At 36.7% G+C, this 13,211-nt stretch overlaps 1 protein-coding gene across 1 annotated transcript; it reads right to left on the reverse strand.

The window, feature by feature from the left end:
- Positions 1–249: 249 nt before the first annotated feature.
- Positions 250–3,580, reverse strand: LOC107622967 (uncharacterized). The gene is made up of 4 exons (XM_016325051.3): positions 3,087–3,580; positions 2,416–2,980; positions 1,191–1,461; positions 250–480 (listed from the first exon to the last, which is right to left on the reverse strand). Exons 1-4 carry the CDS (start codon positions 3,485–3,487, stop codon positions 344–346), a joined length of 1,374 nt encoding a protein of 457 aa, XP_016180537.1. The 5' UTR covers positions 3,488–3,580; the 3' UTR covers positions 250–343.
- Between the last annotated feature and the right edge of the window lie 9,631 nt (positions 3,581–13,211).

A 13,211-nucleotide genomic window follows, 5' to 3' on the forward strand; every position in this document is an offset into this window, starting at 1 on the left:
ATTATAGAAAAATGATAACTTTTTATTTTTAGTGCTAAAATATCCAAAAACAATTCTTTTAAGATCATTTAAGCCATGTTTTGCTCTTAAACATTTTATATGGTATTGTTTTTTTTTTATTTGAGTGTCAAAAATAAAACGCTGTTATTTTTCATAGTTCAACGTGAGAGCATTAGTCATTTTTACTGCGTCATTAATGTTTTCGTGAGGCAGATTGATTTAGAAACTAACATAAATCATAGATACAAATTTATTGAGTCAATTGAAATTATATAGGCCAATTTCAATCGTTCTTGCAACTTCAGGCAGGGGAAATGTAAGTATTAATTATCTCAAACTTTAATTAAGATAAGACAACGACCTTGCTAAGAATCCACATGACCAAAGAGAATTCAAACGCAAACAAAGTATAAAGCAATCCTCGATCAAGTAGGAACCCAAATACCGTTATCCCTCCATAGTTATGCTGCAAATATGTCACTGCAATTATTATCAATACAAGAAATTAGATTTCATTTAATCATCAAGAACCAAAAGAATTTCAATGTTTCTAACAAATTTCATCATTTGTATATCATTATTGTAGTTCTTGTACATAAAGTAACTTAGTGACCTTGGGATGTGTTTGTAAATTTGATTTTAACACCTAATCCCTAATATAAAACATCTTACAAAAAATCTATAATAAACACATTTTGAATGAAAGGTTTATTAGATTTAAAAGTGTTGCAACAAAAATTATTATATCTACTATATATAATGAGATATCAAAGAAATTTAGTGTTTTTTTTTTAAATATCTTTTATTATATATAATCCATAAAAATATATACTTTTACAATATCTAATATTTGAGCTTATAGTCATGAAATATTTATTATCTTAACTAATATCACATTTGTTATTGTTGCAAACATTTAGTTAATAAAAAAAGGTGAATTAATAAAGACGTATGGATAATTCAGTTACGACATTAATTGAAAATAGTTATAATATAACCAACTAAAAAACAAAAATAGTAAACATAAAACTTAAATCTATTCCTAAAACTAAACAAATTAAATGAACTCAAATTTAAATAATCACAAACTTATAATTTCTCTAACAAACTTAAACTTAACATGCTTGCTTCTATGCATTAGTCTTGCATATCCAATAGCATGAAAGTGGAGATAATAGTAATAACTATACCTAAAGCTTGCCTTGTTTGGAAGGAAGAAGAAGGTCTCTGTTGTGAGGTTACTGATATGTATATGCCCTCAGAATGAGAATGAGAATCAGAATCAGAATCACACTCTGGTGGCATCATTTGAGCTTTAAATTGCTCTGATTCAGCAGAAGCATTAGTCACCAACATGTGCCATTTTGTGGCAATTGAGACTATCCCTTGAGCCCTGTGTGTGATTCTTGCTGCACTTACTAGACAGAGCAAGAATCCACTTAACTGCACAGCTGAACAAATCTGCATAATAAACACAAACTCAATTGAATCAAAGAGAGACCTATAAAGATTTATAGCCACAAACTTAGATAAAAAAAAATTTAGTAATTTTTTTCATATTCTTGATGTATATTTAATGTGTGTTTTAGACTTTTAGGAGTAAGTGAGCAACCACATTGATAAATTTTGTTCACCATATATAGTTAAAAATGAGTGGACAAAATTACTTATTATTATTATAAAACATGCATTAAATAAAATAAAATAATAAAAAAATGCAAGATTTTTTCAATTTTTCTTCTTTATATTTTAGTAATTTTCATTTAATTTTATATGCAAAACATACAAAATTTAATATTTTTATTATAATTTATTATGTGTATAAATTTTATTTCTGACAAAAAAATGAGTGTAAGATTTGAAAACAATAAATTTTATTTTTAACCATTTGAAAGAGGGATGTTAGAGTACAAATTAAAATTCATTTCTAATGGTAAGGATTAACCAAACATGTTACTTTTGAAAAATAAAATTAGCTATTAAATCAGTTATTCATATAAAATATATTTAAAAATAAATTAAACGATTTATGTATTTATACACAAATATATGATATTTAATTTTTAATAATAATTTTTTTTGGTGAAAGATAGAATTAGGTGAGAAATGAAGGTTTTTATTAAATTTATAAAAAACGTGATAAAATTTTATAGTTTTTTTAATAAAAAACAATATTTACTCTTCACCAAAACTCTACTTTTTACTATGATATTACTGTGCACTAGCAATTTTGAGGACCAATATATTCCTTTTTATTTTGAAAAAAGAAAAAATTAATTAAAAAATAATGTGTAAATAATTTATCTAATCATGTTAGACATACATTAAAATAAGTCTCAATATAAAATAGACATTTAAATATAAAATACATATTAAAAATGACAACTCTATATGTATAGAGTGTGAGAGATTTACCACAAGATCACCAGAATTGAAGAAAGTCTTGTGAGATTTGGACTCCAAAACAAGCAACAAAGCAGCCAACTGGCTAACACTGATAGTAACCAAGGAACCAATTATAAAGAACCTATACCTATGACTCGTAACCCATAACTGCCTCCTAATCCTAACATGTTCCCTAAATATCACACTTGCTTCATTATTACAACCATCTCCACAACCTTCAAATAGCTTCTTAAGCCCTTCAAATCTTAGAATCTGAAGCTCACATGTTAGCCTGAATAGCACACACATTAACAAGAACACCCCTGTTCTGTAAACCCATGAAACAAGGACTAGAAGGAAGAGTATTGAATTTAGAGGGAACTGACCACCGTTGGCGGCCGGGCCGATGTGTCTGACTGTGATCTTAGCCGTCGTGAAGAGGAGGATCTTGTGTGCCAGTTGTACAAAGAATGAAGGTAATATTATGAATGATAAGTATTTAAATGCCTTCTCAAGCTCCCGTGTGTAGCCACGTCGAACGTACATTGAGTCATCTTGTAAGATGTCTAAGAATAGAAGTTGCCTAAGGCCATACCTGTTTGTAATTTCAACTCTGACTGTGAGTTGTAAGATGTTTCGCATGGCTAACCATTCATATGAACACGTTTTTATGTAAAATTATCTAACAGTGTTTGTGGTACCTTCGGAAGAAACGGGAGAGAGTGAAGAAGGCGATTACAGCAAGGGCCGATTCCGGTAACTGAACAAGCTTGTTGAATTTAAAGGGGTCATCAATGGAAGCAGAGTGAGATACACCGATAAAGATTGAGATGAGGAGAGGTGCAGCCACTGCCAGGACGACGAACAACGCATAAGAAATTATTCTTCCAAAGCAATAAGAGTGATCAAGGGCACACCACTTAAGAATGATGCGAAGGTTTCGAAGTTCATCCGAGCTTATAGGCTTTGATCTTGCATAACATGGCTGCTGCATGAGCAATGGAACGTTGTGTTGTTGTTGATCTTCGTTTTGTGGAGAGAGAGTGGTAATGGAAATGGTGGTGGTGGATTTGGTTGGTTCAGTGGTGGATGATGGCTTCATTTGTTTTCAAACAGAGACAGAGAAAGAGAAAGGGAAAGAAAGTGAATGAATGAATGAATGCATGCTATGTGTTTGTTTTATTGTGTCAGCGATATTATTATATGTTAAAATTTAAACTTAATAAATGTGGGAAAAGAAAAGAGTAAAGAGGGAAGAGAAGAACGGGAAAAAGAAGTTAGAATTTAGAAACCTTGCTTTGTCCTGGGAGAGTTCTTATAGGTTTTGGTGAAGCTAAGAATAAAGTGAAAATGATGAGGAGTGAAAGAATGAGTGCCTTTTTTCTTTTTGGCTGTCAGCAGTGAATTATTCATTCTAAAATTTAAAGAAAGTTTTGAAATAAAAGTATCATAAATTATTTTCCATATGGAATGTGTAGTGGTGATTTTGCTCAATATTGGAGGAGATATTTTATCATTTTATATGTGTCAGATTCAACATACAAAGAGTATGGTGACAGAATCTGTTATCAGCGGCGTGTCAGTTCCCCGCAACACGCTATGGGCGTGGTGATGTGGCAAGTATGCAGGCATGGAAACTCTTTGGCAACACGCAGTGGGTGTATTGCCTGTGAATCAAGCAGGCGTTGCAGAGGTTCCGTTACTTCTCAAAGAGCTGCAGCAATACGGGGTGGGCGTGTTGGAGACCGCATGTTTGGAACAGCTCCTCCACCTCAATAAGCAGCGAACACAATGTTGAGACTCTATAAATTGAGTCCCTCACCCCATTTCATGCATTAGCGAGCTTTCTGTTTGTGTTAAAGAGAAAAGAAATAAAGTGAGAAAAGAAGAAGAAGAAAGAGTTTAGTCGTTTTAAAAAAAAAAACAGAATAAAAAAAAATATTTGTTTGTATTTATTTAAAAAAATAGTACGTAATTATATGGCATTTGAAGAATTATGTAAGTTGATAAATTTTATTTTTTATGTATTTAAATTTTTGTAATTTTTGTTATTATTAGTATCATATGATGAAAATATAGTATTGTTATTATTTTTTTGTATTTTATTAATATTTTTGAATAATCTTTTTATTTTTCTAATATAATCATATTTTATTTTATATAAATGTGAATATATAATTTTTTTGAATTTTTTTACTATAATGGGATTATTTTTCTGTATATTTAATAAATAATTTAAATATTAATAAATAAATATTTTAATAAATAAATATTATTAAATATAAATATTTATTGATAATATTTAAATAACTAAATATTTTTTATTTATGATTAAAAATAACAATATTTATATTGATGTAAATTAGTATTATAAATAATTTTTATTTATATAAACTAATAAATATATTTTTGTTGAACCAGCTTAACACGAATTTGATAGTTCGTAAACTAGATTTGCTGCAGACGTGAAATTCGATGGTCGAAAACTACTTACGCTCAACGGAATTCTACCACGTTTCTAGGATTGGGGTGATAAGAGGATTCTATCCCTTATTAGCTGCTCTTGTGGAAAGGTAGAGGCTAAAGATTCATACCTTTGTATTCTCGGTGGGTGAGGTTACTGTGACACTGAAAGATATCGCTTATATATTTGGCCTACCCATTGATGGAGAGCCTATGAGCGGCTGGACAGATAGTAGTAAAGACTTCTTACAGAGCCAGAGCATCACGATATTCGGTCGCGAACCAGTTGTCAGTAGTTCTTCGAAATCCTATATAAAGCTAGGTTGGGTTCGGCGTATCAGAGACGCAGAGCCATTGGACACTGGGGAGTCTATTAAGAGATACGTCAGATTTCAAATTTTCTGTTTGTTGGGTTCAACCCTATTCACGTATAAGTCGGCTGCATATGCGCACGCGAAGTATCTACCGTTGCTTCGTGATTTCGAGCGGATCCATACTTATAGTTGGGGGTCAGCATATCTCGCGCATCTTTACATGGCACTATGCCGTGCATCACGAAGGAGATGGATGGTCCTCTTAATCTGTTGTTTGTTTGGGCATAGGAGCAACTGCCGTGTATTGTGCCAATACCAAGATAGTCCCTTCCACCAGCTGAGATACCAGTTACCATGAGGTAACAGTTCCTATTTTAGTCCTGCATTATATTAACCCAGCATATTTGATTGACGATAACCGTTTTTAATTTTTTCAATGAACCATGTTTCAGGTGGAGTCATTCCAAACGGACCACAGCGTGATCAGAGGCTGGACCAGATTCTTATTGACATATGTCTCCCCAAAGCACAGTAGAAGCGTGATGCCAAGGGGCAACCATACCAGTTGGGGAGGCACGATTTAAGGCCGGTTGCTAGGGGATGGTTGGAGTTCATTCAGCGCTCCATTATTCCTACTAGTAACCGGTTCGAGGTTACTCTTGACTGAGTGGTGATGATTCACTGCATCATGCTCGGTAATGAAGTGGAGGTGCATCATGTGATTCCTCAAGAGTTGTACAGCATAGTCGCGAAGGCCTCCACTTCTGCCAGGCTGGCCTTTCCCCACCTCATCTTCCGCCTGTGTGACGCCGCTCGAGTGCGCATAAATCACGACACCCCTATTGACATCGAGAAGCCGATCATTAGGAGGGATATGGAGTATATTAAGGAGTATGCCTGAACACCGCCTCAGGAGCCAGTTCTCCCTCCTCAGTAGGAGCAGCTTGAGGTACCTCAGGGACATTACTTCCCTCCTCAGGATTATTGGAATCAGCTGACATCATCCATTAGGCATCTAGCATCATCTATTGATCAGCTGAGGGTAGACCATGAGGGCCACTCTGCCCTTCTTCAACAGATGGTGGAGGAGCAGCAGAGCCAGTGGCGAGAGATGGAGGAGCTGAAGCGTGATTTTGGAGCTTGGAGAGGATTTTCAAGAGGGAGCAGCCACCATGACTGAGGTGGTTAAGTTTCTTATCTACTATTTTCCCTATTTTCTATTTTTCAGTTATTAAATCTTACTTTCTGTTTTCTGTTTAAATCCTTTGCATGAGTAGGAGTATTTCTAGTTTAGTTAACTAATTTGGTATTTTGTGCTTATTTTGAAAAGTGATCTCATGTATTTTTCACTAAGATTGAAAAAAAAGAGAAAAAGAAAAGAAAGGTGGTGTAATTGCATGAGAACCTAAGTGATATATTCTGAGTTGTTCTATTTATCTTGAGGTGGTGGTATTATCTGTGGCTCTGAATGTTTGAGAAGAATAGTGCATAATTGATATTGAAGTTAAGAGTGTTGATGGGTGGAAATCAGATTTCACACCAAAACTCACCGGCAAGTGTACCGGGTTGCATCAAGTAGTAATTACTCACATGAGTGAGGTCGATCCCACAGGGATTGATGGATTGAGCAATTTTAGTTAGGTGGTTAGTTTAGTTAAGCAAATAGTTGATGATTTGAGTGTAACTTGAATAGCAGAAGCTAAATTGCATGAAAATAAAAGGAAGAGGGGAAATTGACAGAAAAATAAAGTGCAGAAGAGTAAATTGCATGAAACTTAAAGCGCAAGAAAGCAAAAGAGCTGAAACTTAAAGTGCAAGTAATGTAAATGACTGAAACTTAGATTGCAAGAAACGTAAATAGCTGAAGCTTAAAGTGCAAGAAAACTAAATTACTGAATTTAAATTGCTGAGAAACTTAAATTGCTTGAAGAGTAAAAGGGATTTGGGTGCTGGGATTTAGAATTTAACAGGAAAATGTAAAATACAATTAATCAGAGAAGTAGAAGATGAACTGAGTTGTAGAAGATCTAAACAGAAAAGGAAAATTTCTTGAAGAAGTAAAACAGAAAGGAAACTCAGCTCAATTATGAAATCTAAAAGAAAAATTGAAGATCTAAGAGGAGCAATGAGATTAGAATACAGATCTAGATCTCAATTACACCCTTGATAAAACAGAAAATAAATTGCAGAAGAAATGTAAATGAAACAGCAAATGAAACTCAATTCCAATTCCTCAATTCTCAGAATTTTGCAGAAGAAAAACAAAGATGAATTTCAGATCAAGACTTGAAACAGAATTCCTTCAATCTCAATCCAAAATTTAAAACAGAAAGTAGAGGTTGCAGAAGAAAGAAAATGAAAATAGAAAACTAAATTCAAATCCAATTCTTAGAACAATTGAGAAGAGAGGTAAAAGATGATTCTCAAACTTAGAATCAATAAAGCTCTTCAATCTCAATTCAAATTCTAAGCACAGATAGCAGAAGTTGCAGAATGAAAAAGTAGAAAGAAGAACTCAGATCCAAATTCCCAAATACAAAAATAACTAAAATTGAGTAAAATTGAAAAGAAAGCAAAAGGTAAAACCAAAAAATGGAAGAAGGTCCTCTACAAATCAAACTAACTCCTATTTATACACTTTCTAATTTCCATCTTTAGACTTGGAGTGGGATTTTTAAGTTGGTGAAGAAATGGATCCAAAATTGGCTTTTGATTTAAAATTGGAACCATGGGACACCTCCAGGGAGCGCTCAGTTTGGTCAAATAACGTAGCGCTCCCTTGCCTTGTTCTTAGCCTTCGAACCAAGCCTCCAGTGTAGCGCTAAGTGAGGTGAGCCAACGTAGCGCCCCTTGCCTTGGATTTGTCTCCCCCTTCGAGCCTTGGCTCTACCATTTGTGCAAATTTCTTTTGTAGCAAAAGTGGCGCTCAGTTAATTGAACTAACGTAGCGCTCCTTTCTTGCTGGCCTTGGTTCCCATTTCGAATCCTGGCTCTCCCATTTGGAACCAATTTCCTTGTGCCAAGCTTCAATTGTATAGCGCTCAGTTGGTGAAAGTAACGTAGCGCCCTTTCTTTCATGCGCTTGTCCCCTTCTTCGAATCTTAGTGAAGTCATTTTGGCCAATTTCCTTGCCAAGCCTTGTAGTGTGCTTCTCTTGGTTCATGGGTTCGAACCTTGACTGCCCCCTTTGCTATTTTCGTGCCTTGATTTTCTTTGTTGAGCCCCACAAAAAAGGCAACTAAGTTAACGTAGCGCCCTTGCTTTCTTTGGTTCCTTGTGGCGCTCAGTTGACAAACATAACGTAGCGCTATGCTTGATTGTTTCTTGGTGGGAGCTGGTGCTCCAACTAGCATTCAAAGAGTGAATGTTCCGCTTGAATAGAGAGCGCTATGCTTGGTTCCTTTGAATGCTACGCTTTTGTATCTTGGGCCACGCTTGGTTGAACACGCTTTCCTTGTTCTTTCTTTTCTTCACTTACAAGTAACCAAAACAATCAATCAAAGCATCACCAAATTCACAAGATTTATAAATCATTCAAAAACCAATTAATTCTAGCTTAAACCTCATGATTTTGTGTCAAATAAAGGATGGTTGATTGATTTAACATAATCATGCAAACCTTCTCCAAATCACTTACTTATAATGTAAGAAAGTGCATAAAACCTAATGAAACAAGTGAAAAATACTCGAAAAGCTAGCATAAGATGACTTGTCATCACAACACCAAACTTAAATCTTGCTTGTCCCCAATCAAGCACTAAACATAAGAAGAAATGAAATGAAACAGAGAAATATACATGTCCTTATTTAGCAGATAATTGAACTTGATTCATGGGGTTTTATGCAGACAAATGCAGCTCACTTATTACTTTGTTGATAGATAAAAAATGTTTCCTCAAAGGTTCACTAGAGTTGCTGCTATAATGCTTTGCTTTTGATTGATCCCTCTTAGCTTTTTCTTTCTTTCCTTTGCTTAGAAAGATTATTCTTTAATGAAATCTTGGTGGCAAATGTTGCAGCAGCCTTTTGGCTCAATTTTGCTCAACACTTCTTCACCACAGACACATGACTCATAATTTCTTCCTAGGAACATTGATGCCCAGCATCTCTTTGGATTACTAAATGCTTTGTAACTAGGTTGCTCTTGATAGTGGACTTTCGGTTGGCAATCCCATATTAGTTAATCCAAGTGGCCAAGTTTTAAAATACTCCTCAGAACCTAATTGTCCAAGCATATCCTAGTACAAAAGCACCACAGGCATATGTCCCTAAGGTCCAAGCTATTGGTGTCTAGCCTTATTGTTTGTTTCTTTGCCTATTCTTGGCTTTTCTTTTTCTTTTTCTTCTTATTTTGCTTCATTCTCAAGGGATATTCATTGATGGAAGGCTTTATAGCAGCAAACTAATTCACACTACAAAGAACATCTTATTATGCAGCTTTTATTATTGAGCTAATCATTAAATCAAACAAGTACCACCACTGAATTCTCATCCTAATTTCTACAACATTGGACAATCACTTTCTTGTTTCAAACATTTTTCTTTTATTTATGCAGAAGGGAAACAAAACATGAATTTAAGAAAATGAGTAATGACAAGCAAAATGCAGGCTAGCATTCTTGGCAAGCATCTCCACTTAAACCTATTTGAACACTTCAGCAGGACATATAGGAATCTCCAAGTTAAAACACAACAAAAGGATTAAGTGTCAATACAACCTGTTGGGACTGTCTCTTAGCTTTTTCTTCTGTCATCATTATTTATCTTTGTTGTACTTCCTTTGGACAATGATGCAGAACCCTTTCACAGATTGAATATTTTCCTGCATAATTCTTAAAAGTTGCTTGTTTCTCAAGCTCTTAGGCAACTGGTTAGTATGCAAGATTTGCTTGTAGGCTTTTGAACTTATTTTTGGTGTATGAACACCAAACTTAGTTCCTTGCCAATGTTTCTTATGCAACCAGTCAACCACACACACACACACACACACACATATATATATATATATATATATGACACCTTGTGCCTTTGCTGAAGGTCACAGAACTAAAACTAGAAAATAAACAATGGCTAAATAGTTTCTCTGATTGCTTGGAGCTAGCAACTGATTATGCAGAAGGTGAAAATGTGTTTTCAAATAAGATTTTGGTGGAACACCAAACTTAGCTCCTTGCAATACAGATAAGACTACTCAACCTATTTATTGAAATAGTTGGAAAAGAAAACTACCTCTGGTTGGGTTGCCTCCCAAAAAGCGCTCTTTTAATGTCATTAGCTTGACATCCTTCATTCTTTCTCAGCTCAGGTCCTGAACTTCCTTTTCTTTGTCCCATTGGCCTCCCAAGTAATGCTTTGCCCTGTGACTGTTTGCTGTGAAATGGCTCTTTGTTGCCTCATATAGTAATTCAAGGCTTCCATAAGGGAAAACCTTTGTCACCAAGTAAGGACCAGTCCATTTGGATTTGAGCTTGCCAGGGAAGACTTTAAGCCTGGAGTTATATAAGAGTACTTGCTGTCCTGGTTTGAACTCCTTCCTTGAGATCTTCTTGTCATGCCACCTCTTAGTTTTTTCCTTGTATATCTTAGCATTTTCATAAGCTTCTAGCCTAAACTCATCCAACTCATTTAGTTGCAGTAGCCTTTTCTCCCCTGCTACTTGAGAATCAAGGTTGATGAGTTTAGTGGCCCAGAAAGCTTTATGTTCAAGCTCTACAGGGAGGTGACAAAATTTGCCATATAACAGCTGAAAAGGAGACTTTCCAATAGGAGTTTTGAATGCTGTCCTGTATGCCCAGAGTGCATCTTCTAGCTTTCTGGCCCAATCTTTTCTGGTGACTCCCACAGTCTTCTCTAAAATCCTCTTCAACTCCCTATTTGCAAGTTCTGCTTGGCCATTGGTCTGTGGGTGATAAGGTGTGGCTACTTTATGTATTACCTCATATTTATGAAGTAGTTTCTCCATCTGTTTATTGCAGAAATGACTGCCACCATCAGTAAGGGGTGTGCAAAAAAACTGGTTTCACTGAACTGAATTGAAACTGAACTGAAACTATTTTAAATAAACCAGTTTTTTTAAATAAAAAATTGAACTGAAACCATAGTTTTTATGAAAACCAGTTTATTAAAAACTAGTTTTATGGTTCAGTTTAGTTTTAAACCAAATTAAAACTGGTTTTATTTAAACTTTTAAATTAGTTTTTACATACTTTTTCTCTCTCTCCCTTCACTTTCTCTCTCCCCTTCCTCTCTCTCTCCTCTTTCTCCCACTCTCTCCTCTTTCTCCTCCCTTTCCCCTTCTCTCTCTCTCTCTCCTCTTTGTCTCCATCCTCTCTTTCCCTTCTCTCTCTCTTTCTCTCTCTCTCTCTCTCTCCCTCCTTTCCCCCCTCTCTCTATATATCTCTCTCTGTCTCTCTTCTTCTTCTTCTTCTTCTTCTTCTTCTTCTTCTTCTTCTTCTTCTTCTCTCTCTCTCTCTCTCTCTCTCTCTCTCTCTCTCTCTCTCTCCTTTCCCCCTCTCTCGGTCTCTCTCTTTCCTCTTTTTCCCTCTCCTCTCTCTCTCTCCCTTCTCTTTCTCCTTTCCCCCTCTCTCTCTCACTATCCCTTCCCGTCTCTCTTCCTCTCCCTCTCCTCTCACTCCCTCTCTCTTCCCCTTTCTTTCTCTCTCTCTCTCATCTCCCTCTTCTCTCTCCCCCTCCCATCTCTCTTCGTCTTTCTCTCTCTCTCTCTCTCTCTCTCTCCCTCTCTCTTCCTGTCTCTCCTCCTCTTTCTCCCTCTCCTCTCTCTCCTTCTCTCTTCCACTTCCTTTCTCTCTTTCCTCTCCCTCTTCTCTCTCCCCCTTCCATCTCTCTTCGTCTTTCTCTCTCCTTTTCCTCCTCTCCCTCTCTCTCCCAATTCCTTCCTCCCTTCTCTCTTCTTCTCTCTCCCTCCTTTTCCTCGCTCTCCCCTTTTCTTTCTCTCTCTCTCTCCTCCCTCTTTCTTCCTCTCTCTCTCCTTCTCCTCTTTCTTACCCTCCTATCTCTCTCTTTTTCCTCTCACTCTCTCTTCATCTCTTTCCTTTTTCTCTCTCTCCCTCGCTCCCCCTCCCTTCCCCCTTCTCTCTCTCTCTCTCTCTCTCTCTCTCTCTCTCCCTCTCCCTCCCTCTTTTTCTTCTCTCTCCCCTTTTGTTTCTCTCTCTCTCCCCCTCCCTTCTCTCCTCCTCTCTCTCTCTCTCTCTTTCCTTTTCTCTCTTTCTCTCTCCTATTTCTCTCTCCCCCTTTCCTTCTTTCTCTCTCCTCTTCTCTCTCTTTCTTTGCCCTCATCTCTCTCTTTTTCCTCTTTCTTCCCTTCCCTTCCTTTCTCTCTTGTCTCTTTCTCTCTCAACCTTCTCTCACTCTATATCCCTCTTCTCTCTCTCTCTCCCTCTTTTCTCCAAAATAAGAGAGAGAAAGAAGGAGAGAGAAAAAAATAGGAGAGAATGAGAGATAGAAAAAAGAGAGAGAGAGGAGGAGGAGGAGAGAGAGAGAAAGAGAGAAAGGAGGGGGAGAAAGAGTGCAAGAGAGAGAGAGGAAGAGAGAGGGGAGAGAAAGTGAGAGAGAGAGAGAGAGGGAGAGAGAGAGAGGAGGGAAAGAGAGAAGGAGAGAAAGTGAGAGAGAAAGAGAGAGGGGGAGAGAGAGAGAAGGGGAAGATGGAAGGAGAGAGAGGGAGAGAGAGATAGAGAGAAAGAAGGATAGGGGAGAGAGAATGAGAGAAAGGGATATAGGGAGAAAAAGGGAGAGAGAAAGAAAGGGGATGGGGAGAAAGAGGGACAGGGGAGAGAGAGAGAGGATGTGGAAGAGAGAGGAAGATAAAAAGAGAGAGGGGGAGAGAGAGAGAGAAAAGAAAAAGGGAGGGAAAGGGGAGAAAGAGGGGGAGAGAGAGAGAAGAGGAAGAGTGAGAAGGGAAGGAGAGAGAAAAAGGGAGAGAAGAAGAGAGAGAGAGAAAGGAGGGAGAGAAGAGGAGAAAAAGAGGAAGAGGGGGAGAGAGAGAGAGAAAGAGAAAAAGGGAGAGAAGGGAGAGAGAGAAAGAGAGAGAGA

Source organism: Arachis ipaensis, chromosome B10, assembly GCF_059453495.1.
Source record: "Arachis ipaensis isolate K30076 ecotype BB chromosome B10, ASM5945349v1, whole genome shotgun sequence".
Taxonomy (NCBI): Eukaryota; Viridiplantae; Streptophyta; class Magnoliopsida; order Fabales; family Fabaceae; genus Arachis; species Arachis ipaensis.

Coding starts and splice junctions, on each gene's coding strand:
- LOC107622967 (XM_016325051.3), bottom strand. CDS start 3,487: ATGAAGCCATCATCCACCACTGAACCAACCAAATCCACCACCACCATT. Junction 2,981..3,086: donor CTCTCCCGTTTCTTCCGAAG/GTACCACAAACA, acceptor AATTACAAACAG/GTATGGCCTTAGGCAACTTC. Junction 1,462..2,415: donor TCAATTCTGGTGATCTTGTG/GTAAATCTCTCA, acceptor TTTATTATGCAG/ATTTGTTCAGCTGTGCAGTT.